We start from the raw sequence: 27,552 nt of genomic DNA on the forward strand, positions 1-27,552 counted from the left end.
GCCGTTTACAAACAGTGCCCCGAGCGCGGCGCGGCCGCTGCCCCGCGGCGCCTCGGTCAGGTGAGGCAGGGCTGGGGGGCACCTGCCGGGGGCTCCGGGCCCCTTCCTCCTCCTCCTCCTCCTCCTCCTCCTCATCATCTCCTCACCTTCCCCGCCCCCCCCCGGGGGGCACCTGCGGCGGCAGGCGCAGCCCCGTCCCTCGGGCGGCCTCTGCCGTGAGGGGCCGGTTGTGCGAGTGAGCGCGGGGTGGGGGGGGGGGGGCCGCTGCCGCCGCGATGTCTGAAGGGTTTGGGGCGCAGCCCCCCCCGCACCTCCCCCGGTTTGCGGCGGGGCTCGCAGCCCCGCGCTGTCCCGGCGGCCGCGGGGCACAGGAGGAGGAGGAGGAGGAGGAGGAGGAAGGGCAGCGCGGGGCCGGGCGGGCGGAGGAAGGTCCCAGGTGTGTGTGGCCGCGCCGGCCCCGCCCGCGGCCGCAGGTAGCGGCCCCTCCCGCCGCCCCCTCCCCACGGCGGGGCGGGCGGAGCGGCGGCGGCGGCCGGAGCCCTTCCCCAGCTCCCTCCCACCCCGAAGTTGGCGCTGGCCCCGCTCCGCCGCCGCCGCCCCCTCCCCTGCCCTGCCGCCCCCGGACGGGGCCGCGCTGCCGCCCGACACCTGGGGGGTCGCTGGGCCCCCCCGAGGCGCCGGGCCGGGCCCGGGGGCCGTTCTCGGCCGGGGTGGGGGTGTGCAGCGACCAGAGACTATTTCTTTGTGAGTCAAAGATGTTCCTGGAAGAAGGATTTGTAGTAAGTGGCTCACGGGGCGGAGGGGGGGGGGGGAGTTGTAAATGAAAAGTTTATTGATCCGTTTTGCCAGTTTTTGTCTCATTTACCTTTGTCTTTCAAAGACCAAAGCCTTCCCGATCATTTCTTTAGCATCGTGTTTCTTTTTTTTTTTTTTTAAAGGGGAATAGGAAGTTTAGAAAATAAATAAATAAGCCTGAACTGACTTCTTAAGCAACAAAAGAGGTTGCCAGACGAGGACAATAAAATTCTAGAATATCCAGAGATTGGATTTCATTCCTGTTCCGTGATGCCCCCTGGACTTTCTGTTTTGGGGGGTGAGGCTTTTTTTGTTTGTTTGTCTCCCACACAGAAAACCTGCACCCAAAGTAAGGTCTGTATGTTCTCTAATGAGCCATCCCATAAAATGTGCTGTGTGACTCCCAGTAAGTATTTGAATTAAAGTGTAATAGTTTTGAAGTGGTGGGGAACAAAAATCTTTCTGTCGGGTTATTGATCTGCTGACGAAAGGCGTTTGAATGTGAAAAGGTTTCAGTTTAGGGGGGTTGTGTGTTTAAAGGGTTTTTTTTTTTTAAGGCAACTTTTTTTTTTTTTTTCATTTTTGAAATGACCTTGAGAGCTTTAAAACTACATCAGTTTCTACCAGTGGGTTTGAGGGGGAGGCAGGAGCAGAAGAATCTAGTGAAAATCGAAAATAGAAATAGGAACTGAAGTATAGCTGCAGTGAAATATTTTCTTATAGAAGTATGTGAAAAGGGAAGTTTTTGTAAGAATGTGTGAAAAAGAAGAGAGGGAAATAACGCAGTTTCAGATGCAGGGAGGGGGGGGAGAGAAGGGAGCATATCATTCTTCACATTTTATTAGGCCGTGAAATGCAGGAGTGATATGATCTGGAAGACACAGAAATAAAACGCCTAACTACAAGTTGAATAGCAGGCATTGACTTGCTGACCAACGCTTCCATGCTTGCTGGGGGCTGGTTCTGGGGCTGCAAAGGTAGCAGAGCACAGGGCTATGACAATGGCTTGCAAATGCTTTAACGCCATGTTTTATTGCTCTTAGGAGCTCCTATTAACTGGAGGTTTGGGAATACGACTAAGACTTTAATTTGGGATGTCCACACTGAGGTTTCAGCCTTTCCTTGGATAATAGAAAAGGACAGTTGCAAATAAGTAGGATAAACTGCATTCTTTGGCAGAGGGGGAGGGAAGAGGGCGAGGGTGGAGGAGGGTTTTTTTTTCTTCCCCTTTACTAGTTCTGTAACTGAGTCAATATTTTAAGATCTGTAGCAGGAATGTGGCTTTGTGATCACTGATCGTTCTGCAACGTGGTTTTTTTTTAATGAGCAATCGCGTCATGCTGAGCAAAATACTTGGATTTTCGATCCCTAGGCTCTTTCCTGAAATCAACATCTGAGTTTTCAAGTTTTGCCTTTTAAGTTTTTCAGGGTGGTGAATATGAAAAACAAATAACTTTAGAACCATGGTTTTTACAGTGATTATTGATTGGCTTGGCCTTCAGCCAAGCAACTCTTCTGCATGCACCAGAGTTGCTGATTTAAATTCTGTGGATTCTTTTTCATAAGTTAGCCCTTTTTAATCTTTAAACAGCATACATGGCAGTTGAGGAACTGTAGATCAGTTTTTAGTTAAGGTTGTTCAATTATGTCTTCATCGCTTTGGAGTTGGTTGAATGACTTGACATGAGATTAAGCACAACAAAAGAAAAGGCAGGGGAACAACAGCTGCCTTCCAGTACCAGAGCTCCAGATTCTGAGCAGTTCAGCGTTTTACCTTTTACTATTACGTGGTGTCAGGTTTAAATGTGAATATTTCTATTCGCCTTTGCGAGAAGCTCGGGCTTGCTGATAACACATCAGCCACTCAAAGCCTGCATGTTGGTGTTTGGGGGTTGTTTGTCTGCTGCATTTTGCAGAAAATGATCTGAGGATCTGATACTGAGCAGTGAATTGATCTCATTAACTTTTAAGACAAAAGTAGCAAACAGTCCCCACTAGTTTGTACTTGTTTAGTTACTGTGTGGTAAGAACTTTAAGGTGTGTCCTTAATGGCAACTGGCGATTCTTGCTGCGAAGCCTTGTTTATTTTAGGTAGATGTTTTATACAGAATTTCCAGTGGGACAAATTACTCCACTGACTGCACTTATTCTTTCTGAAGGCTGACTGTGAGCATAAGAGAATAATTTTGCCATGCTGCAATCAGGCTATATTTAAAAATTGAAGCCATTAAGTTTTGCTGTGTATTTTAAGGCTTTTCCTACTTCCTTTGTTTAAACATTCTCAAACAGTGCATATCATAGATGAGTTTAAAACATTCATATGGCACTGTTGGGGCCGAATTTAAAATTAAAATGAATACCGACGTCCTTGTTGATGAAAATAGAAAAAGCATTTCTTTAAATAAGTGGATGTTTTTCTGTTTTTGAGTGTGGTAAGGAGGCTATATTGGTGTCTTGTAAACAAAGTTTCATATTAAGTAGTCTTTAGAGAATGGCTTCCAGGCTTTGCATTAGAGGATTTCTTTCTTTTCCTCTTTAAGTGAATAATGTTTTTTGGTTTTGCTTTGTTTTGGTGGAGGGGTGGGGAGAGCAAGATTTAGGGTATGGGCTAGAAAAGAGAGGAAGATAATAAACTTTAGCACCTTTTTATCAGACTGTCTTACACAAAAGGCTACTTGATTCTGGTTTCCCCTTTCATTAGCTCACACTCCAGAAATTCCTTTTTGAGCACTTACTTTAACCTTCAGAAATATCTCCTCTTGCCACTGTATTTTCATTTAGAGCTATGCTGATAGATTAATACCATATTTTATACAAAGTGCTAAGTTATTACTGTAATCAGAGGGAAATTATTTTAAAAGGGAACTGTGGCTTTCACTTAGACTTTCAAAGCAGTGATTACAGTAAACTTTTAGTTACAAGAAAATCTGAGAGTTTGCAATTAAGAAGCTCTGGGGAAACGTTAAGTAAATTTTAACTTCCCTTTGTTCTTTGGGACTTTCTGTTGTCCCAGCTCTTTCTAACCTGAATCTTGATTTGGAATGCATTGTCCTAGGAAAAGATTCCATCCAGTGTCTATGTAAATACACTCCCTCTTTCCTGTGTTATGAAATGCTGGCATATGGAAAGAGCAGCCCCCCTCTCCCCAAGGTAAAATGGGCTGAGCTTTCTTTTCTTTGCAAGAAGCTGAAAGAAGAGTTTGACCTTTGAACTCAGCCTCACACTTCCACGCTGCTTTCAGGATGATTAAATAACCAAGGATATTTGCCTGTGTCTTATGCTTATTTATCTCACTTTAAACGTTGTAATACTTCACTGTTGAGGTATTGTCTTTAAATATAGCAGGACGGAGCCTTTGGGTTGCAGCAGGGCTGCCATGTGCCAGCTCAGCTCTCACTGGGGACACTCTGCATTTCCAACCCCCCTCAGAGCCTTCCCACATCTCATTCCGGCATTATTTGCAAATTGCTTTTAACTTTTAACCGACTTTGGGGCATTTCTGATCAGCCCCCCCCCCCCCGCCCCGTGCCTTTCTAAGGTGACTTTAGGAAAAATAAAGTTTTTCTTCCTGGTGCATGAATGCACTGAGGGGATTCTGCTGACTACTGTATGCGTGCTTTGAGAGAGATGTGACTCATTCCACAAGAGATTTGCAACTGAATACAAAAGTAAGGAAAAGGATATGACCAAGCTATGTAAGATTTTCATCACATGTTGTATTTTAGGATTAAAAAAGCCTTTTTCAGCCTAAACTCACCCAGGTTTTAATGTGCTCCCAAACAGAAAGTTGCTTTCTTGAAATAATTTGCTGTTAGAAATCAACTTTTTTTTTGTCTTCAGTGAAATTGCCAAATAATCTCCTTTTGTTGCTGATGAGGCTTGTTTATGCCAAACGTGGGTGTATGTCAATGGGAAAAATACATAAAAACTTCTACTGTTACAATCATATGACTTTGGTCAGAGCATAGTTTATAGCTTATCGTAAATCTAGCACTCTTGATTCTTCCTCCTTTTTTTTTTTAAGCAGTGTGATAAGAGCAGACTTTGCAGTTTCAAAGTAGAGCAGTGTACATGCTGGGAAAAATTAGTTTGAAATTAAAAATATAGGTGACATACGTGTTTGGAAACACAATGAGATGGAATTGCTTATCAGGCTGCCTTGAGGATTTCAAAAGAAAGTACAAGAGGAAATGTGGGGAAATCTATGTAGATCAGGGTGACTTCAAGACTGGAGCAGAAAACTATCCAAGCAGAAGTGAATAATTGACTGGAGGGTGCTTTTCTATGTGCTGCAGATTTTATGTAACTAAAAGTATCAAAGTCTGAGTTTGTTTATGCGCAATAGGTACACTTGCATTTCTCACTGTCATAAAGGGAGTGCAGTTTGCTCTGATTGAGCTGCATCAGGGAAACTGAGGCCTTTATTGTGATAGGTGAAATCCTGGGGCTTCTCTCAGCCTCTCTCCTTTGGTACTCAGGAAGAAGCAAATTAGATTTGCTTAGATTTACACCAAGGACTGATGTTTGGTACCGTGTAGGGAAAATGGATGTAGACGTGGCCCAGAGAAGCCTCAATTTCTGTTCACCTTTCCTGTTTGTTTGTAACTTTTTTTTTTGTTCTTACGCTGGTATAATTGGGGTCTGAACTTGCCTGTTAGCTCAGTTTCTTGCAGTTGTGGTCTCTGCTTTACAGGCCAGCTTGGCCCTGTGCAGCCCAGGCTGTTGGGTACATCACACACACACACCCTGCAGCCCGCTGGTGAGGGGTAATGTAAGGCTGGGGAGTTAAAAAGTCTCCAGCAGTCTCTGGGAGATCTCCCACCTGCATGGGAGAAAGGAGGCAGCTTTTGGAAGTGTCTGTTTCTAACACTTTTCTATTTCAGTACCTTCAGGTGCTGCTCCAGGGGATGACTGAACTCCAAGTAAATGTCTTTTCCCTGGACTCTGTACCTTGTTCCATCTTTCAAGACTGCCTTTTGCAAGCACCTGATTGTGGTTGTGTTTGAGAGTGACAACTTCCAAGTGTCCTGCAGAGGACAGGGATCAGCTACTGCTCTGTTCCTTCCCAGGGGCAGCAGTTGGAGCTGTGCTGGGTGAGAGTTGGATTCAGACTGGAAGCCAGCTGAGAGCACTAGGGCACATTAATGGCCTTAACAAAGGGAACTCCTTGGAAGTGACCACTTCTCTCAAATTCAGGAGTAGTAAAATAATCTCTTTTCCTGTTATTTCACCTATGCTGCCCAAAGGGATGCAACTTGCCTGTAATTGCTACAGAGGAACTCCTGGCTCTTGAGTAATAAGGAATTAAGTCTAATTTGGTAAACTGAATTTACCACTTCTTTGTAGTTGTGGCTGTTGGAGAGACCTTACATCCCTCTGCCAAGAAGTAAAAAAGTCAAATTTGCTTTTAAGGTCTCTGAAAATACCTTCTTTTAAATGAAAACCAAGACTAAACATACAAGGCAGTCTGTGTAAGGTGAGACTGACTCAACAATAAAAATGTATCACTCATTCCACCGAGAGCCTTTACCTGCTGTGGAGAGAACAATAAACTGTTTTGTAAGGTAAGGGGTCATTGCCAGTTTAAGTGCATGTAACTTCTTGATTTAATGAAGTTGCATCATCCTGCAGCAGTGGTGAAATGTGTCCCAGACTTATTTAAAATAGGGTTATTCTTGTATCTTTCAGCTCTTCTACAACAGGTACTGGCCGCTTCTGTTGTCTAAAGTACACTTTGGTTTTGTGGCTCCTGAGAAATTCTCTCCTAATCAGAGGGAAAAAGGAAAAAAAAAAATCTGGCAGTTTGAGCAGTCCTTCTGAACTTTAAAAGTCAATACTTACTTGTAGTGCTTCCTCCTTTAATGCCAAGAATTAGTCTCTTTTATATTTGCTCTTGCTCACTGGAGGAGAAACATGTGCAGAATGCTGCAAGCTTATACGTTGCCTGCTTTAAAAGGCCTAATTACATCTTTTGATAGAAGAGGCATTCAGTTCTCTGAGGAGACACACTCAGCTCATCCATCCTCTGCCAAACCCCTGGTAGACATCTAGCCTTCAAGAAAAAGGGACTCCACAGGAAAAGGTTTTTTAGACAAAGAGGATATCCTTTGTTTTTATTAGTATAGATGTCTGAGATGGGGGGAGGGAGTTTTCCTAATATTGTTCATTATTAACTATGAGCTATTTTCCACTGGTGATTAAAATCCTGTTTGTGAGGCTTCAGGGGGAAAATGACTCGCATGTGTGTCTGTTTTATCTGACTGCAAAAGGGCTTTCAACACAAAATCTTTCTGAATGTGTGTGCAGAAATGCTTGGATAATGACAGTCTTGAATTCTGTGTAAGTCTGGCTGTATGTATTCTGTGTATGTTCTGGTTGTGTTTTTGTGAATTGTTTTAGGATCATTGTGTTGGAAATCCCTGTGGTGGTGTTAGAAGGAACTATAACTGAGCGTCTCTCTTAGAGGGGATAAAAAGGATAAGCCATGAAAGAGTTTAAGTTTAGGAATAACTTTGAAATCTTCAAGCCTGAAGGATGAAGACTAACGAGGGGGACTTAAATTTGCAGATGGAGGGAGTGGAAATTCCAGTTTAGGGTCATCTTTTATGTTCTCTTTTCAACCTGAACATCTTCGTTTTGATCTTTCCTGCAACTGAAACAAACAACTCTCTTCCTCCCCTTCCTCCCCCTGAATCTCCATTTCCTTTACAAGTGCTCGTGTTAGTTCTTTATCAGGCTGAGCTGTTAACAAAGTATAAAAAACAGTTTTGTGCTTGCACAGTCAGTGTAAAAGGCTCGGTGTGGACGAGAAGCAGCACTGGGATCACTCGCGTGCTCCTCTGCTAACACAGAATACTCTGGGAAGCTGTGTGAAATGATCTGCTGTAAATGGGAGTAGCTCTTTCCCTCCCTAGAAAGCAGCAGAATGCCCAGTAATGAGGAATAATTCTTGGCTTCTGTGCTGCTCTGCAAAGTCAGGTTTTATCTGGGCTGACTTAAATAACTTTCTGGTGTTGTCGTGGGCAATGGGCGCTTGTATTCTTTGAGAAATAAGGTCATGGCCTGTGGAGCAGATACTGCAGCATCTTCCCTGAAATTAGGGACTGTGCTTGTGTCAGATGGGGGCAGCAGGGGCATTTGTGCCTCAGGGAGGAGAGCCCCTCCTGCCCCGAGTGTGACACGAGTGTGACACGCGTTTCTGCTGAAGCGCACGGAGGAAGTCCCACCGCTGCCATGAACCCCTGCCACCTGCAGAGACAAAGTTTCACGCTGTGGACTTTGGAAATCTGACTCACCTTTTGGGCCAGTTGGTGAGTGAGAACCTCACGGTGACACTTGGCCTCAGTTTCCAAGTGTGGGAGCTTAGGGATGCCAGGGTACACCAGAACTGCTCCCAGCACGGAGCTGGGGTCACTGGTGGCTTGTGCAGACACCACACTCAGCCAGGACACTGGAGGGGCATCCCAAAATCTGGAGCTCCTAAATACTGTTAGGAACTATTTTAGGGTGCTGTTTGTGCTTAACTTTGTAGATGTGGTGCAGCTGCCTTAGCTTTATGCAATGATGTATATGTATATTAAAAAACATCCTAAATAAGTTTAAGTTCAGGCTCAGCTCAGGTTTTATTTGAGGATTTGAAGGTGTATTTATTTATGCATGAGCTGCTCTGCCTGTGATCAGTGTTACACCTGAACACAGCTGTGCCCAGATAAAATAGATAACATACATAAGGTAGTTTTTATTTGTGGTCCCAGTGAGGTGTTGTTAAAAGTGATGTTAACTGGTCTGTTTTATCTGTGGTCCTAGGTAGGACTGGAACAACTAGAGTAAATCTTTGAAATTGGAAATAAAAAAGGTGTTAAACTTGTAATTTCCAGTATGCAAGCAGCAGTGTAAAATCTATTTATCAGCAATCTGTTCTGGGACATAAACGCACCAAGAGGAAAGAACAGTTCATGTAAAATGACTCTTAATATCCTGAAACTTCTTGAAACACGAGGAAAACTTTTTTTTTAGGGTTTTTTAAAGTGGAAATGAGAGTTGCATGTAAGTTTCTCAAGTCCAATAGACCCAGTAAAAAATAAAGTGGTTGATTTGCAGCAGCTGGGAGAAGCTGGTCAGCTAAGCAGTGATAATTTTGCTGCTGGCCTTGAATTTAAGAATCTGGGTTTGTTGAGGTAGTTGTGTCTGAGTTTTTATCTGCCAGAGAAGAAAAGTAACTTCAGTGTCCTGGATTTGTCTGTAACTCTTCAAGTTTTCTCACTTCTCTTTTTCAGAAAGTGTTGCAGCAACTACTTTAACTTCTGTAATTGTTCCAGGTTGCTTTTAAAAGTTTAACAATAGCTTTGCAGCACAGAATTAGCAAAGAATAGTTGTTTATCCTAAGACTTGCAATGCAACTTTTATTCCCAGTGCCTCTATAATGCATTTAAAATGGGAAATTCAATGGTTAGGCTGTGCTATTCTCTGAAAGGTGTGTCTAGAGTTTTTGTTACATATTCGTGGAAATTTTGAAATGCAGGAAGTAGAAATGCAATAAAATTACTCCTGATAGGTCATTTCCCAAAGAAATCTTCAAGACTATGTAATATGTTGTCTTGGGTTGTGTAATTTAATAAAAATAAATTAAATTTCTCTACAGGCACTTCATTAAACTTTTCTCTGTTTTAATAATCCATTTATATGCAGCAGGGTTTTGGTGTGGTTCTTAGGTTGTGTGGCAAGTGCAATGAAAACAAGATGTTCTCATCTGTCCAGTGGAATCTTTATGGGTGTTTTGTGGTGTTTATAAATATAATGGGTATCGCTGTGAACCTGCTGAAATACTCAGCCGGGGATGACTCACTTGTGAGCTGAAGAGTGCTTAATGCTCAGGCTAAAACTTTTCCAGTAGTTTTATTCTGTCTTCTCAGCTGAAATATATTTCTAGTTGCATCAAGTGCAGTAGGTGGCACCCTCGAACGGAGATAATTGGTGACTGCTGGAAGAGTCCAGGGGAGCTGTGCAGGTTCCTCCTGCCCTGCTCACTGCCCTCGGAGCAGCCCCTGGAAGCTGTGAGCCCTGGGCTGGGCAGGAGGGACAGGGGGGGCGTTGGCAGCTGGGCAGGGAAGTCACAAGTGGCATTTCTTGACTTGCTTTGTGAGGGGGATAAGTAATTTTTTATTTTCAACCTTGAGTTCATCTGTAGCGAGTTTATCGCTTTTCAGCTGTTGGAAGGAAGGATTTCCTGTTTTGTTCTGTTCCTTTACTCAGTATCTCTGATACTGGTGTGTCCTTTTGTCTTCTGAAAGTGAAAGAAGGCACAAGAAATGCAGGTACTGTACTTTATTTGTTGAGCTCCTGCACAGACCTTCAGGTGTAGTCACAGTGTTGCAGGTTGTCCACTTTTCCAAGGAAGCAACAGAATTGAGGCAACTCTGGACAGTTTTCCTGCTGCTTACAGGCTTTTCAATGACAGGAATGTAATTTAATCAGCCTTTGGTCCTCAAATCCAAGGTATATTATCTTCAGTAGGAAGAAAGGTTTGTTACTAATGGATAAAATCCTGGTGGGGATATTTGGGTTGTAGTTCTGGCATGTGTTGGCTTGTCTGAACAGTGAGAGCATAAAATCCTTCCTACTTGTAAAAGTCATGGATCTAATCAGAGTGAAGTGTGTAATCACCAGATACAGAATAAGACTAGAGCTTCCTCACTCACCTCCTGACTCTAGTACTTTCTTCTTCTCAGTTGAAATACATTCTTGTCTAGTTGTATCTGCACTTTCCTTCTGAAATGCTACCTGCAGTTTTCTTCCCAGTCTGTAGCTGCTCTCTCCTGTGTATCCAAGAGCTGCAAAGAGGCATTTCAGATTCCTGAAACAGGAATATCTTGCTCTGTTTGCACTGCTGCCTAGAGGATGAGCTGTGGCTGCTTCTTAGGACTGTTCATTGCCTCCATGAAAAGCAGCGAGAGCACTGAGCAGCCAGCAGAGCTTGGTGGAGGGTGCAGGGTGTTCTGATGAAGTCTCCAAAGGGCTTCAAACCTATTGATAGCCACCACAATTGTCCCCAGGCTCCTGCTGAGCTCCTCTCCTGACTCCGGTGTTGGTTGTACACTCCGTGTTTGTGTGGTTGTGAGGACAGGTTTTGTTTGCCAGACAGCTGAGATGGGATTGAAGCAGCCCTGTTTCCAGTGTTACTGATTGATTGAGGTGGATTTTTCACCCATCAGTGACCAGCCTGGGGCATTCCTTAGATGTGATCTTTGCCTGTCCCTTAAATTCTGAAACTTCCTGGAGCCGTGGCTGTCACAGTGCTGGTTTTATCCTAGGCTGGGTTTGTGTGTGGTGGCCCATGTTAGAAGGAGCTCTCTTCTCCCTCACCTCACCCCAGAATGCCTCGAAGCACAGGGCACTGAGGGTGGATTTTGCTGCTTCTCATCTGTTTCCTTTCTCCAATGACTTAATTCTTGTTGCTCTGTCGTGTATTTGTTGTAGTGCCACAAAGTGGGAGCGCAGTGAACCTTAATTGGCTTTTTCTGTTTGTAGACATGAGCGAGGAAGTAGTGGCTGATGAATCCCAGCAGTTCACTTTGTGGGACTGCAGGCACTGCCCTTTGGATCTGCCTTCCTGCCCCAGAAATACCTCTGGCCTCTCCGTAGCAGGATTTTTACACTTCTTCCTGCAGAGCACTTCCCTATGGCTCTGAAAGCAAATGCACTCAACTCTTAAGTTTGTTCCACTTTTTAAATCTTGCCTGGATTTTTTTTTTTTTTTTTTTTTTTTTAAATTTGAAACTTATTTTCAGGCAGATACTCACTGAGCTTTGCTGTAGCATGTTGGGTAAAAAATACCTTTTAAAACTCCAGTAGAAATAGAACAAAAAGGCAAGTTGAAACATGAGGCATAAAACATGCTAACCAGCAGCCTTTGATATATTTTCTCCTGATGTTTTACAAAAGGGAAAAAGTTTTTTGAATACTTGAGCTTCAGACTTTGGTTCTGGCTCCTTCTCCTGTGTATAGGGAGTGAAGGAAGGTCTGAGCTGAGTGGGGAAGGGAGAAAGGCAAAGGCTGCAGTAGAAGCAGAAGTGTCACCCCACACTGAAGTGAACCTGTCTGTTACAGGAGATTTTTGATTCATTCTGCAGAGAGGAAGTGTTAATCATGGCAGTGATGAAACTGAAAATGGGGATAAAGGGCGTAGTTAGAAAAGAGACTTTGGCTGCAGAAAATGCAGGTTCTGTCGCCATCAGCAGTGATCTGTTCTCTCTTGCACTCCACCTTACTCTGCAAGGTCCTGCATTTGTGTTTAACTTGGCATAAGTCTTTGGCCCAGGCCTGACACTTGGGTTTAAAAAACCCTAGAAAATTCTTGATATTGTGTTGATTGTGTAAACCTGGGTTAGAGGACTGGGCAGTGAAGAGACTTTAAGCTTTGGAGAAACACAAAAAAAAATTAAAAACAAGTAGCTGGCAACAATAATTTTCTCCTGTTACTGGCATTCTGGTGTGGTGGTGTTTTAGTTTCTATTTTATTTTCTATTTTTACCCGTGTTCATTAGGCCCCAGGATCTTGTGGTCTGCGTGATGGGAAAGGAGGTGCTGAGTTTTCAAATTAAAAGCAAGGAGTGTTCTCAGGGCAAGGCTGCAGGAAGTGGATGAAGTGTTGGAGATGCTGGATCTATGATTCCTGCCAGTGTGTGCTGAGGCTTCCTTCCCCAGCTGCTTCAGTAGGAAACTGAAATAGTTTAAGATTTAGTGGCTCAAGATCACTTTTTCTGTCCAACCAGATCTGATTAGAAATAGCTGAGAGTCTACTGATAATCATTTTTATCATGGGAAGCTGACAGCCTGAACTATTGCAGGGCTGTGGTTGAATTATTGTCCTTTCTTTGGGTCAAAACAAAATACTTCATTTTTTTTCCATATAAAAGCAAGGCAGAGGTGGAAATTGAGGTGAATTTTAAACCCCAACTGTCCATGCTGTTTTCTGCTCTAAGAGTTATAGAGCATAATATGTTTTAGGGCATATTAATTCAAGTCATGGTCATTGGCCAGCTGGCTCTTAGGAAATAATTTGCCAAAGTTTGAGTCAGATTTTGAATGAATTCTTTTCATTAGTTATTACTTTATTTGGAAATGTCTCAGAATCATTCTTCTGCAGTTTATATTAGTCTTGTATTAATTTGCTAGACTTTTCCTTTACCCAAAAATTGAATCAGCTGGAGTCCTGAACTCCACAAAACTATAATTTGTCAGCCCAAAGCGGTGGCCCATGAGGTGCTGCTAGGAGGCATTATAACTCAGTAGACTTAGAGATTTAAATTGGAGTTGTGATTAACTATATTATAACCCTTTTTAATCTTGTGGAATCTTAAACCTTCCTTTGTGAGCATAATCAATAAATCATTTTTTGTTTTGTGCCACTTTGAAAGTAGAAGAATTTTGGTTTTGTAGTGTAACAGTTGGCCTCTTGGATGATTTAAATACTGTTCAAGAAACAGTATCATTAGTTCATACAAAATGTTGAGATGTTCTTACTGTACCAGCCTAAAATTGTCACAGACATTGTAAACTTGTGGGTGATAGGGAAAGCTTTGAGTAGTGGGACTGGTGAATGTTCCTTAATACAAAGACTTATGCTGACACTCCCTGTGTACCAGAACTATAAAAGCTGATGCCAAGCTATCTAAAAAAAAAAAAAGCCTTTTGCTTAACAGCCTTTAGAGGACAAACAAATGAAGTTCTGCTGTGGTTTTACAGGTTCAAGGAAAGGTTACTTGGGCTGCTGCATTGTTAGGAGTTCAGGAGTGCACTGAAATATGGTTTCAGCAGCTTTATATAACTGGGTAAGTGCAGGTTTAGAAAGGACAGAGAAAGTCTTGCAGAGAAATAACACCTGTAAACAGAGGGATGTTCAAACTATTTCAACTGTGGCAGGTAGAAAAGTGACCCAGGTGTCTTCTACCTATCCCTCGTTGGCTCTTAAAAATAAGCTTTGTTCTAAAGCACTTGATGGATCTCAGCCCTAATATTTTCATTATTTGGGAGACAATGCTTCTCTTTTGAAAGGTCTGACTCACTCTTTTCTCTCTTTCCCAGGTGCTGGAGTTTCGTTGTGGCACTGAACTTGGCCTTGAGTGTATTTTACCCAATGCAACTATTTGAAAAGTTTGTGCAACAAACCTAAGTGCAACTGACTGTATCTGTAGACTTGAAAAATCTGAAGAAACAATCAAAAAAAAAACCTCATCCCGTCACTGAGCAAATCTTTGGATACTTCTGCTGGGATGTGTGAAAGCACATAAAGCTGAAGAAGAAACAATTTTCTGCTGGTGGAAAAAAAAAAAAAATCATTTTCCTGGCAGAGGTTTTCCATCTGAGCAGAGTTTTGAGCACATGTTGGAGAGCTCTACAAGTGTCCTTACTGTGATCAGGGAGCACCCCCAGAGAAGTGCAGGCTGCCTCTAAGGGATGTAAAAGGGAGCAGAAGGGAGGAAAGATGCCCACGCAGCCTCTCCTGGCATACATGGACGGACCCGAGGGAATAGCCAGCGCCATGGGAGCCCAGATGGAGACCAGCGATGCCTCCATGACCATCAAAGGAACAAACACCATCTCCTACAAAAGCCTGCAGGAGAAGTTCCTGCTGCAGGCCGAGGGCTGCATGCCCCTGGACTGCATGTTCTGTGACGAGACTTTCAAGCACCCCGAGGAGCTGGGGAAGCACGTGTTAACGCAGCACAGGCCCACGCTGTGCGAGCCGGCCGTGCTCAGGGTGGAGGCAGAGTATCTCAGCCCTCTGGATAAGTGTCAGGTAAGAACCAGCTCACCTTCACCGAGCAACGAGCAGGACAGCGAGGAGCTGAGCTGCAAAGTTTGCGGGCAAACGTTTGATAAAGCTTTTGACATTGAGGCGCACATGAAAAAGCATAAAGATTCTTTCACGTATTGGTGTAATGTTTGTGGGCGAAGATTTAAAGAGCCTTGGTTCCTCAAAAATCATATGAGAACACACACTGGAAAACCTGGTTCTAGAAACAAGCATCAGCAAGGTTCTGAAGGCCCCATAACAATAAATGAGGTGGTGCAGGAGCACGTAACTGAAAATGTAACGTCACCTTACAAAATTTGTATGGTTTGTGGTTTCTTATTTCACAATAAAGAGACTCTAATTGAGCACAGTAAAGTGCATACCAAAGAATCAGTTCCCAATGGTGAAAGCCCCCAAGTGACTGCTGAAGTCAGTGCAGAAGAAACATCTCAAAACCAGGAATTTTTCCAATTCTTGAACTTAAGACCAAATTCAGTTCCAGAAAAGGACAAACTGCAGAAGCTTGCGAAGTGGATCGCTGAGCTGGATCCTTTCACCACGTACCAAGCATGGCAGCTGGCTACCAAAGGTAAAATTGCAGTTGGCCACGGGCAGATTAAAGAGCCAGGGCAAGAAGGAAGTACAGACAACGATGAGTCATCTTCAGATAAAGAAGAACTCTGTGAAATTTGGAATGCAAATAAAGGTAGCCAGGCTGAAACTACAGGGAAGTCAAAGGTAAATAAAAACAGCAGTTTCACAGGGAATGGTAACTTAACCCAGGACAAACTGAAACATCCCGCTGGTGAAGTGCCTTCTATGGAGATGGATTCTAAATCATCCCAGAACAAAGAGAAGCCAACCCACTGCTCTGAGTGTGGGAAAGCCTTCAGGACATACCACCAGCTGGTCCTTCACTCCAGAGTGCACAAGAGGGACCGGCGGGGTGATGGAGAGACTTCCACTGCTGCCAGGACCTATTGTGCCGACATCATTGGGAACCTGGAGGAGAACGGGGCAGCAGAGAGGATGGAGGGAGGCTCTGAGGATGGCTCTGAAGATGGGCTTCCAGAAACAATTAATTTAGGTGAGTAGCACTGGGAGCACTTCAGCCTGAAGTGGCTGTTACTGAGAGTTGTTTAGGAATTCCTTAGAGCCAAAGAATGCGTCGTGCTTTTCCGTTATCTTCTCGGAACGTGATAGGAAATGCTAAAAAACTAGACAGGGAATGTTATGGTGGGGGAAAGGGAACAGAGAAAAATGAGAGGGTAAGGAAGGTTTGGATGCTGCCATTTTGATGTCTTTGAAGTTGTGTTGGGGCTTCTTGCAGTTACTGCAGTCATTGAAGTAGATTTCATAGCAATGAGTTTAACAACTGGAAAAAGTCACTGTTTAATCACCCCTTATCTCTGACTTTACTGGATGCTTTGGAGTGTTCCATATCCCTTCTCATCCAGCACATGTTTTTTACAAAGAGTATTTTATGAGAAATAATTGCAGTTTCACTTTCTTCCCCCCTTTATCTTTCTTGTAAGGGCAAAAAATGTTCAGTGCTCGGCACCAGCAGTTTTTGAGGCTCTGAAGTAAAGGACAATTTAAAACTTTTTTCTGTCTAACTACAAGTTCAGTGTTTGTTTTGAACAGTAATTTGAAAGTCTAAATGTCAGAACCAGCATGTTCAAATCATTTTGTGTAAGGACACAGGCTGTTAATATGTGGAGCTGTGTGTAAGAGAGGTGTATAGTTAACTCCTGTGCCTGGAAGGATTGCTGACAGTGTGGATGGACTCCATCTGTACATTACCCAGGATTCATTCTGCATGTCACAGTGTCTTAGAAAAGCAAGTGATACTGAATGATTCCTTAATTGAAAAAGATTGCATGTCAGGGGACAAAAGGCCTGGCAGAAAGTCTCCAGCTAATCTGCGGTTCTGTGTGTGACATGCTCCCAGCCGGCTTTAAAGAACAGACACTTGCATAATCTCAGGGCAAGACACGGCGAACAGAATGTCCTGGCACCCACACAGGCCTGACTTTGCCATTTCTGGTAATGTGCAGCCCTTTATTTTGCCTGCAGGAACAAAGGAATGAAATGATTACCTAATGTGAAGTTGCTTATTTTGTTTCTCAGCGCTTTATCCTAAAGCAGAGCAGATTTCGGTGTGAGCTGCTGAGTCACACCTCTGGAGACACGAGCTCTGTTTGTTTGACTCACCAGGGCTGAGCCATGCGCAGCATTTCCAGGAGAGAAACTTTCCAGCAGGCAGGAACCTCAGAAGAACTCTTTCAAGTCTATTCTGTATCCGAGTTCTTAGTCATGCCGAAGGTCTCCTTCCTCCCAGGGTTTCCAGTCAGCCTTGCCTTGGGTGCTGAGTGGAGTGGTGTGGATTTTCAATGGGAGCTGCAGCGCAGTCGCTGTGGCTGCTGCTGGTGTTTGGGTGAATTCTCTGCCATTCCGCTGTCCCTGCCGCCCTCCTGTGGCACCTCCTGCCTCTGCACTGGAGTGGAGCTGCTCGGTCATCCCTGGATTTGTTCCTGGAATACCCGGGGCACCCATTGGGACACCCTGGCACTTCCTCACTCCATATTAATACAGTGAAATACTCCTCATCGAATCTTAGGAGTGTTTCTCTACAGACATTCCATTGATTAGCGCATAAATAATAATACCATTGTTAGAATTAATTTAAAAGAAAAAAGCATATTTGCCTTCCTTCCCCACCTCTCTGTGTTTGGCTGTTGTGTACAGAGCACGTTTTTAGTTTGAATCATCCCACTTGCACTAATTCAAACATCCCCTTTAATAAAATAATACAGTTTATAACCATCAAGGTTCTCTAGGTCAATAAAGAAAACTTTCTTCTTCTTCGTATCTTGGTTGAAATCTTGTTTGGGCTCCTTGGTCACTGTCACCAACCACAGGGTTGTGGACAGAAATCTCTTTAACGTCTTGTGCTCTTGTTACCCAGAGTGCAGCAAAACACAGCAAAAGTTACTTGCAGAATGTAAAATTTGACGGCATTTCAGAATTTTGTTTATCATTTAAAAAGTTACTGTTTTAAGCAAGACTGCAAACTTGCATTTGCTCTTCATAATATGCCTGTATTTTCTCCCAAAGATAAAAATGAAGACAGTTTGGAAAGAACAAAAGTTAAAACCCTTGGAACCTCCAGAGAATGCAGCTACTGTGGAAAGTATTTTCGCTCCAATTATTACCTCAATATTCATCTCAGAACTCATACAGGTAAATGGGGGCTACACCTTTTGAGGAGGGCAGGGAAATCTGCTGAATCCACTTGGATACAATGTTTGATTTTGCTTATGAAAAACAGGAACTGCCTTCAAAATTGCTGATGTTAAGAACAAAGTTTTCTCTAATGCTAAACAAAATTAAATAATTGCCATTAAAATTTATTTGAATTATTTACATAAGTATGAATGGTTTTGAATAATGCTAAATGCATTAAGTATTGTTAAAACCATATATTTTAAAGTTTTAATTTCTTCTATGTTTTAGAGGCGTAGCAAAAGTTTGGGGTTTGGTTTCAATTTAAAAACCAACCAATTTCTCAAGTGTGAAGTTGGTTGTCTGCCAGCTGCTGCTACCTGGGGAAAAGCTGAGTCTCTTTTTTTCAACTCAGCTCCTTGTTTTGCATAGCCAGACAAGCCCTTCCTACTGCTGCCTGTGTGTTCCTGGGAGGCAGCTGTGTTTCCAGCTGAGCTGTCCCGTTTCTGTTGGGAGCAGGACACTTGTGGGATGATCAAGGGCTGCAGCTTGCTGGGGTTGACCCAGAGTTCCACTCCTTGCTTCTCTCTGCCAGCCACGTTGTCAGCTCCCATCTCCATCCATAGCCAGCGTGTGGAAACATCCCAGCGCAGCCAGAAGATGGCACTGTAGTTAGGAAAAGAATTAAGATACCGTTGTTTAAATGTTTTACATGACTTTGGGACTTGGGAGAGGAAATCCGTTTTAGTGTTTTGAGTCCACAGTGTTCCCTTGCGTTTGTGGTCAAGCCTTCAAATCTCAGACTGATTTACTGATAAATCTGTGTTGCAGGTGAAAAGCCGTACAAATGTGAATTCTGTGAGTATGCAGCAGCCCAGAAAACTTCCCTGAGGTATCATTTAGAGAGACACCACAAGGACAGGCACGGTGACAGTGCAGCTGATGGGAAGGGTGACAGCAAAGGTTCCCTGCGGGGTCAGGAGACGGCGCTGTCACTGGCTGCTGATGCTGCTCCAGAAACCAAAAATCTAAAGCGGCTTTTTGATGGTGCCAAAGATGCTGAGAGCTGCCCACCTGCCAAGCAGCAAAAGGAAGTTCTGTCCTTGAGCAATGCAGTAGGCAGCACAGTCTTTTTAAAAGTAAAGAACAATTCCAGGGAATCGAACAAAGGTTCTGTTTGTAGCAGTTTGAATCAAGTACCTGAGAACGTGCCCGCTCCTTACCCAGAGAAACTAAAGGCTGAGAAGGAGACCAAGGAGGCTCAGCCTAAAAGAGAGAGAAAGGCTTCTGTGGCATCAGAGGAGGATGATGTGCAGTATATCTGTGCTTTTATTGGTGGGAAAAATGTGAACAATATGCAAGAATGCACTGAGAACTACAAACGCAGACCTGTCGTGGACTGTCACGAGCAGCCCTTGGACTTGTCCAGTAAGACTTCCCAGGAGTGTTCAGTGATCACAAGCAGAGGCCTGCTGGCCCCCAGCACCTGCCCCTTCTGTACCTACAGGACATTTTACCCCGAGGTCCTCATGATGCACCAGAGGCTGATGCACAAGTACAACCCTGACACGGTTAACAAGAACGGCTACAGGAGCAAGGCGCTGGCCAAGGCCCGGCGCACGGGCTGCCCCCCGGCCCTGCTGGGCAAGGATGTGCCTCCTCTGCCTCTCCATCCCAATAAGAACAAGGCTTCCACAAATCCACAGCAAAAACCACTGCAGACAGGGAAAGCCAAGCAGTGTGCCCTTCCTCAGAACAAAGCCCCTCTCTTCTCCGTGAGCGAGTCGAGCAGTACAGCCCCCAGTAACCTCAAGTTTCATAAACAGCAAAGTAACGTTGGAGCTCAGGCAAACAACTACAGACAACCTCAGCAAGAAGAAGTGCACTCCAGTTTCAGGATCTCTCCAGTACTGGACAGAGTAAAAAAATCTGACTATAAAATCAAAGTTCTGGGTGCCCCAGTGACTCAGTCTGGTCTGGTCAGCAGCAGCATGAATGGGGTTCTCGAGTCTCACCTCAATGAACCTGGCTGGGCTTGCCAGCGAGGGAGAGACTATCTCTGTAGTAAATCGGGGAGCAATGCAACTCTGGACTATGGAGAAACCTCTTCCAAACGGATGAAACCCTCTGTGGTACCTGTGGAGCACCTGGACTCTCCGCTGGCTAATTACAGGAGATACGAAATGAGCAGATTTCGTGTTGCAAACAGATATGCAAATCTGCTACCTCAGGAATACCCTCGCACCAAACCCACATCCTCTGTTCTGCCAACCAAACAAGGGCTCCTCAGTGCAGATGATGTTGATCCTCCCAATGGATTGGCTGCTCTCAAACCTTACGAGCCATACAGCTCTGGATCACTTTATGGTTCTTGTGGATCTAGCAATGGCCAAGTCACCAGCTCGACAGGAGAAGGTACAGTCCCTCCTTCCCCCTCTTACACCACTGCACAGGGAGGGGAATGGGCTATAAATGAGTGTGTGCCCACCTTGAAACATTGAAAATACGCCTGTACTTAGCATTTCACCAAGTTCAGTCAGTGCTTGGATTTTAAACTTAAAATTCAGGTTCAGCAAATTCCTGGCTCGGAGAATTAGGTGTGGAAGGGCTGAATTTTAAAGAGGGGTCTAAGTTCCTCAAGTTCCCCCTTCCCCTCTGCCATGGGTTTCTGATGGCAAACATGTATTGTTTACTCATCAGACCACTCCAGACATGTTGACTAATCCAGGATATGGAATGAGACTTTGTGCTTAATGTGCCAGAAGTCTTGGACCATCTGGAATATTAATAAACTTTTTACCAAAAAAAAAAAAAAAAAGCTGCTACGGACAATTGTTCCCTTCAAGAGCAGAAAAGGATGCATTGCAGATCATAAAACTGATGTAAATTTTAGGCTTCTGCTCTTCAATGTTTTTTTTTTTTTTTTTTTTAATATTTAACTTCTAGTAGGAACAGAATACTTTGTTAAATCAAGACAACAGATTTCTGCTATTCTAATTATGGTGTAGTAATGCTCTGTGGAAACTTCTGGGCCTAGCAGAGATAGATGATTTGTGATGTATTGGGAGAACTCTGGTACTTCTACAAAATACATACTGTGCTTTTTGTGTTTTCGTCCTTGGTCAACATTTTCAAAAAGTCAGCAGGAGGCCAAGATTAAAAGGTGCTGGGTGATATTTAAGCAGTTGTCTGACTATTTGTAGAAGGTGGTATTTATGACTTGAAGCTGAGCTCAGCATGGACTTAGCTACAAATACAGGACTTTGATTTTTGAGACGAAGATCCCATTATAAAAATGAATAGCCTGTGTGGGCTGTGTAGTCTGAAAGTCGATGAAGTTCCTGAACTCTGAATGCTCCCATTCTCTGGAAGCAGTAAAGTTGCTCCTCTGAAGTAGTCTGGGATGGTAACAAGCAGGGGTGTGTTCCCTCAGGTCAGAGCAAACTGCAAATACCGAATCCACATTTAGTTATGAGGCAAAAAAACCAGTATTTGCTCACTCTGTTCTGGTTTTTGTTTGCTTTTTTTAAGGCTGTGGGCTTCAAAAATATATCACATGTAAATAATTCATATTTATATATAAATATGCAGGCTTTCCTGGTGGGTTGTAGGGAAAGATGAGGGAAGGTGTCACAGTTGTGTGCCCAGGCTGGGCAGGGAGTGGAGCAGGAAAAGCACCATGGGTCACTGGAGGGGTGAGGAAATGGGGTTAATTCCTGCTTTTGTGTGTACCCTGAACTGCTGTGAGGAATGCACAGGGGCGGCCAGGAGCACAGAAGTTGCTGTCCTGGGGATGTGAGAGGCTGAGCTGCAGAGAGGGATCAGTGAGTGTGTGCAGGGATGGGGAGGTGTGAGCCAGGGCAGCTGCTGCAGGAGCAGCTCTATTTTTAAACAGTGACTTCACTGGAATCCACCTGGTTCTTCCTTTGGAAGCTCCACCTGTGCAGGGAAGTCTCCAGGCTGGGCTTTGCTTCCTCTCCCCTGGAGACACTGCCCTGCAGTCAAGAACTTTGCTCGGGTTTTGTTATTTAGAGCTCAGAACTGTGGCTGCTGCTAATTTGACAGCAATGTTGTCATGGAAATGAGGATTTCATTGTTCAATACCCGGTGCTGGCTCAGGGCGAGAAAAGCAACTTTTTATGGCTGTTAGCTCCGTTGGACAGACTCTGAAACAAGCCCCCCTCTACTGGGTTTTCGTAGCAACTTCCATAAAAGCCCTGGGCTAGAAGATGTAGGTTTGTAAGGTTAATTTCTTGGTTTCTCAACCAATTTGCTTAGAAGTACCCAACCCAAACCTTGATAGTTATTGAGAAGGGTTCAGGGTAACAGCCAAGCAACCTCTCAGTGTCAGAATTTTATTGTGGGTGGAGAGCAGAGATAAAAGTTTCTTTAAATTCCTTTTTATTTTTCGTTAAAAATCTGAAACACAACAGTTTCTCTAGACTCCAGCTGTGTGATACCATCTGCAGAGCTGTGCAGGTGCAGACCTGCAGCTTTCTGCCCTCTCTTCCTCTTGAACCCTGCTGATTTTATAAACCACAATGTCAAAACCTTTCTTCTAAGGGCCCGTGTGCCTTGTGGCAACATCCTCGTGGTGCCCCGAACGTGTTCTGTCGCATGTTAAATGCTGGATCAAGTTGTCAGGAGAATATGTTCCACTTGGCAAACTTGATTAAAGCATGATGCCTTCCCTTATTGCTTGTAAGCTTTGCCATCCCGTGTTGCCCTGAAGAGACAGAAACATTCTGAAACCACTCAGTTTGTGTTATTCTCAAATTAGTTGCCTTTGCAATGGCAACATGTTATCAGGGATAACCTGTTGGCTGATTGATTTGGCAGAGGCTGCAAATTAAAGACAATTGCTCGTGACACACTCCAATGGCTCCGTGGATTCTGTTGAAATATTAATTTGGCTGTGCCATTTTAATTTAATTAAAGATCAGGAGGGTTTTTTCAATGCTGCACTGGAAGCTTTCATGGAATATGGATGGCAGTTGGGCTTGTTGGATCCTGTGGGAGTGATGATTCTGGACTTTTTGCCCTAATTTTATGACGTGTTTTTGACTGCTTGCCTAAGCTAGTGAGACTTAATATGGAACAGGCATTGATTTCACATCTATAAATGTGAATTAATGGTCTCAGATAAACACAAAACCACCTGTATACTAGACTGAAAATTGCTTAACAAAGGTCTGCAAGTAAATGTGTATTAACACTCCTTTAAGTGTCACGAGTTCCATGTAATCCTTGATGGCAGCAGTGAAGTATCCCCGGTTTCCCTCCCAAATACTCATTGAAAAATACAGTTTTCAAACAAATACAGGAACTGAATTAGGCATTAGGGATGCAGCACTTAGACCTCCTTAGGTGGGGCTTCTGCTGTGGGATGAGTTAAGCAAAGACATCACTTGGATGTCTTAGCACAAATTTGTTAAATTATCTTTTCATTCTCCTTGTATTTATTCTGGATCCTGAATTTGCTATCATAGGAATATCTAGATTTTTGAGGCCTGATTGTGAGATGATATTTTGGATTCTGGATGCTGAGGTGGATCTGAGAGGAGCAGGAAATAATGCTAACTCCCTTAAATGACTTTTCTTTCCAGGAAAGAGATCAGTGTCATACCAACACTTACCCAGCAACCTTCTGCAGAAGAGAAGTTACGAGCCCTTTGTGGGGAACACACCCTTCAGACCCAGTGACAAGAAGAACTGAATCACTCAAGAATGGTACACAAACCTTCTGAACTAATTGTTGCTTAAATGTTGCATGGGGTGCTGGTGGCATCAAAGGTTCCTGCACAGCGTGAGGAGAGCTCGTGAAAGTCTGAGCCTGAAAAGATAGAAATTTCCTCCTTTTAAAATCACCAGATGCCGGGGTGGCAGCACTGATGGTTGGAGTAGAGGGACAGGAGGCTCCTTTTTTGAAGAGAATTTGCAGGGTAACACTAGAGAAATGCATTGGTTAGTTACAATTCCAGTGGGAAGTGTTCAGTGAAAGTCAGGAAGTGGAAGCTCAGTCAGTCCTTGAGGAGGGTGGAGGAGCAGAAGTGAGAGGAAGTGCCAGTGACTCAGTCGTGGGTGCTGGGGCTTTGCTGGTTGAAGGTGCAGACCCTGCTCCTCTGCCCCTGCTGAGCACCCAGGACCCCTCAGACCACAGCTCTGGGGTGGCTGAGTCCAGAGGAAAGGGAGGCAGCTTCTCTCTGCCATCCAGAGGTTATCCCAGCTGGTTTTCCCTGCTCAGCAGAGGGGAGGGTGTGCCCTCCTGGGCAAGGTCAGGTGAAAGCTGTGCCCTGGTGCTGTGAGTTCATCTCCTCAGTGCTGCAGCTGGATCTGAGACCTCAACACCCTTGGGCTTGCAACCCCCTTCACTGCTCAGGACAGAAGTGCTCTGTAGGACTAGAAATAAATAGATCTGTTTGCCTTTTTTAACCCAGAGCTACAGGTGATTTCCCTCTTAAGGGGAATACTTAAGGAATATTTCTGGAATGCTGTAGCACCTGGGCCAGCACACAGGATTTTATGGAAAGATGTTGGGAGCAGAACTGTGTGACATTGAGTCGACAGCTTTTAAAACACTTTTATTGCTTGGTACTCTTCTAATCTTACTGCTCTTACTCTCCCCTGCTAAGCACAGATGTGTCTGGTTGTGTTGTTAACTTGATTTCATGCCTGAGGTTCTTCTTGGGGCAGAGCATCTTCCAAAGTAGACTTTATTTGCCAGATTAAAGCTGGCAATCCCGACTTCCATGACAATATCAATTCTTTAGCAAGGATGTGGAAGGAATTCCCTTCGTTATAAAGACACTCCTTACAAGAACCGTGCTGTGCTATTTTAGAGCTGTATACCACAAATTTAATATTTTTTCCTCTTTTTTCCCCCTCCAGGTCTAAGGACACAAGTGCATATTCCATGGAGTTACACCTGCAGTTCATCCCCTGAGGAAGAGAAAATGGTGAAAGCTACTGAACTAAGCTGTGATTGTACTGTATATAGAAACACTACAGTTTTATAATATTGGTTCTTCTAACATTTTGTACCAAATAGCCATACAAAAGTAGTCTAAACAGTTGGGTTATGAAGGTGTGTGGAGAATGTATATCTTGACCTTGACTTTTGAGTATTTTTCATTAGAATTAATTGACCAAATATTAGGTAGGAGTTCTATTTTTACATACTTGAGCGCTGCTGAAGAGTTTCTCTTGGAAAGAATATATATCGTTGCACCTCAGGTAAACTGTAAATACTGAAGTTGAAAATCCTGTTGGCGTAATGCTCCTTTTTCATAAAAGTGAAAGTTTCTCATCTGTTGGTTTTTTTTTTTTTTTTTTTCCTGTTGAACTATGTTAGTTTTTTAAAAGTTCCAAATAAACTGTCTGAAAGTGTCCGGTTTATAAATGTTGTGAACATTAAAGCAACGGTGCTGACATTGAGCTGCCTTGGCTGGGTGAGGACCAGGACGTGCTGGAGGGCTCTGCTGCTCTGGGGTTCTTTCCAGCATGGTTTTAAATGCAAGCATGAGGCAATACTTGACATTTTGGATTTCCTGAAATGTGGCTGGATTCTTCTCTTGGCATTGATTGCTGTTCTTCAGAGAAGCCTCTTTAAAAACACCTCTGCCACCATCCAAACAGAAAATCCCTGGGACTTGCTTGAGAAACAATAATAATCTCCATGTTTCAAATGTTTGGTTCTGTACTAAGCTCCACACAGTCACATTTCAAGGAAAAAAAAAAAAAAAAAACTCCTTTGCACCTTTGTCCAAAGCTGTAAAGTCTCAAATAAGAGCCTTGAAAGATGAATTTGGGTTCTGCAGACTTGAAAAGGGATGTGCCTGTGATGGAGCCTACTTGACTGTGCTTGGAAGCTTCTTGATGTCAAGTTTTAGCATCTACTGGGTGTTTAAAATGAGTGAGAAATAACCTGTAAATGGGAGAATATCTCCTTTTATTTTTTTGTGAAGACAACAAGAGTTTTTTCTAATGCACATGCAGTTTAATTTTTGTAAAGGGAAGATGGCCAGTTACCAGCCAGTAAAGCAGAACTGTTGCATATTTTAACTTGCCTTCCTCTTTTCTTCTCATGAAGTTGTAGTTAAGAGTTAATTCCTTCTGTACCTGGCTTTGACTTCCATATATTTTAGTAAAACAAAACAATTAAATATTTTGCACTGTTTGTTTTTCTCTCTTCCCTCTTACAGCAAATGTAAAATAGCAAAAAAAACCCTAGAAACTCTTGTTTTTTCATTATGCAACTTGAGATGTTCCAGTTGTCTTAGTTCCTGTAAATGGGACTGGTTTTTAATGTCTCTGTAAACTGGCAATGGAATGAAGTGCTGTGTATCAGGAAATTGTACACTATTGACCTGTTTTCCTGTTCATAAGCTGAGCCATATGTACATAATCTAGATTTTTTTGTTTTCCTAGTTTTGCACTTTTATAGCCTATTTTTTGAAGATGAATTCACTTGGAAAAGGGTTAATCTATTTTTGTGTGTGATCTCTCCCTGTCCCGGAGGTGCAGGGCTGGAGCTGCTCTGCCTGTGCCACAGGGCCAGGGCTGCTTTTTAACGTGTTGCAGCAAACAGACCTAAGGCTTGTTTGTTTTTTAATCTCCCTTCATGCTGGTACAGTTTCCCTTAAAGCTTTTTTTAGGGTTGGAATGGAAAAATGGACCTGAAGACTCCATTCCATGGCAGCATCACCACACTTTGCCCATCAGTATTAACTATTGGGATACTACTGGTTTTGTATGTTCCTTTGGAAATAACAGTGCATATATAGAGGTACAAATTGTTGATCTTTTTTTCCTTTTTTTTTTTCTTTTTTAAATGTATTTATTTCATTCCATTTTGTTCTATTTTAATTGTTGGAACCGGAAGTCGGCAAGCAGCAGGCACACATTACTCATTTAATTTATGATGTATTTCACTTTAGTTGAGTATATTATTACATGTGGATGTAAATATAGACTTGGTGTTTTGCAAAACTGGTTTCTGTGTCTTGCTTTTAAGGCTTAAAAGGAGTTGCCTGGAATTTCATGTTCACTTGACCTTTCACCATCCTCGCATGGCTGGGGGAGAGGGAGAAGCTGCCAATAACCAAATCCAAATTCATGTTCAGTTACATGAAAATAATGAGTCACTCCCCAGAAAATCTGTCTTGAAATAAGGAAGAAACTTTTGCTTTCTTCTCTTGCAGTTGTTTTCCTTCAAGAAAGGAAGCTGAGTTATTAAATGCATTTTTTGTGATAATAACATTGAGAGGAGCATTAATTGTGTTTTTTATCGTGAGACTGCATAATTGGTATTAAATTATTATTAGGTTTTTTGTTTTTTTTTTTTAAACCACGTATGTTCTGCAAAATTTTCTAGGTCTGTTGTGTTCTTGGAACTCTCCTGAGGTGCCAGACCTCACCAGCACCTCTGACCACATCTCAAAACTGAAATTACCAGCTTGGCAGGCACTGGGGGGAGACTGGTCCAAGGCAACTCATCCTTGGGAGAAAGGGATTTCACCTGCCGAGAGCCCCGGAGTGAACCAGCCCCGTTTGGGGGCACTAACGAGGGGCACTAACGAGGGGCACAGCCTCCTGCATGTCCAGGCTGGGCTGCTCTGGGCCAGCTTCTCGATTTCACAAAAGCAGCGCCGCTGGGGAGGGCGAAACCTTCCAAATGTGGGAGCTGCTGGCCAAAACGAGGTGGCAATGAAATGGTGAGTCCTGCCTGTGGGGCACAA

General features: G+C 43.5%; 2 protein-coding genes across 3 annotated transcripts in view; one reads left to right on the forward strand and one right to left on the reverse strand.

Annotated features, from left to right (window-relative positions):
* On the forward strand, positions 1-27,077 carry ZNF217 (zinc finger protein 217). 2 transcript variants are annotated; one of them, XM_053958271.1, is made up of 6 exons: positions 1-60; positions 13,879-15,677; positions 17,708-17,833; positions 18,647-20,230; positions 23,422-23,545; positions 24,704-27,077. In XM_053958271.1, exons 2-5 carry the CDS (start codon positions 14,279-14,281, stop codon positions 23,529-23,531), a joined length of 3,219 nt encoding a protein of 1,072 aa, XP_053814246.1. In that variant the 5' UTR covers positions 1-60; positions 13,879-14,278; the 3' UTR covers positions 23,532-23,545; positions 24,704-27,077. The 2 variants fall into 2 exon arrangements, with proteins under 2 accessions (XP_053814246.1, XP_053814247.1); XM_053958272.1 differs by lacking the exon at positions 1-60 and adding an exon at positions 714-779.
* TSHZ2 (teashirt zinc finger homeobox 2) overlaps positions 18,393-27,552 on the reverse strand; it is a 233,353-nt gene continuing 224,193 nt past the window's right edge. The window contains exon 3 of the mRNA XM_053958274.1: positions 18,393-18,481. The gene's annotated coding sequence lies outside the window, so the exon portion shown is untranslated. The remainder of the gene's footprint in view (positions 18,482-27,552) is intronic.

The sequence above is a fragment of the Vidua chalybeata genome, chromosome 17 (assembly GCF_026979565.1).
Source record: "Vidua chalybeata isolate OUT-0048 chromosome 17, bVidCha1 merged haplotype, whole genome shotgun sequence".
In the NCBI taxonomy this organism is placed as follows: domain Eukaryota; kingdom Metazoa; phylum Chordata; class Aves; order Passeriformes; family Viduidae; genus Vidua; species Vidua chalybeata.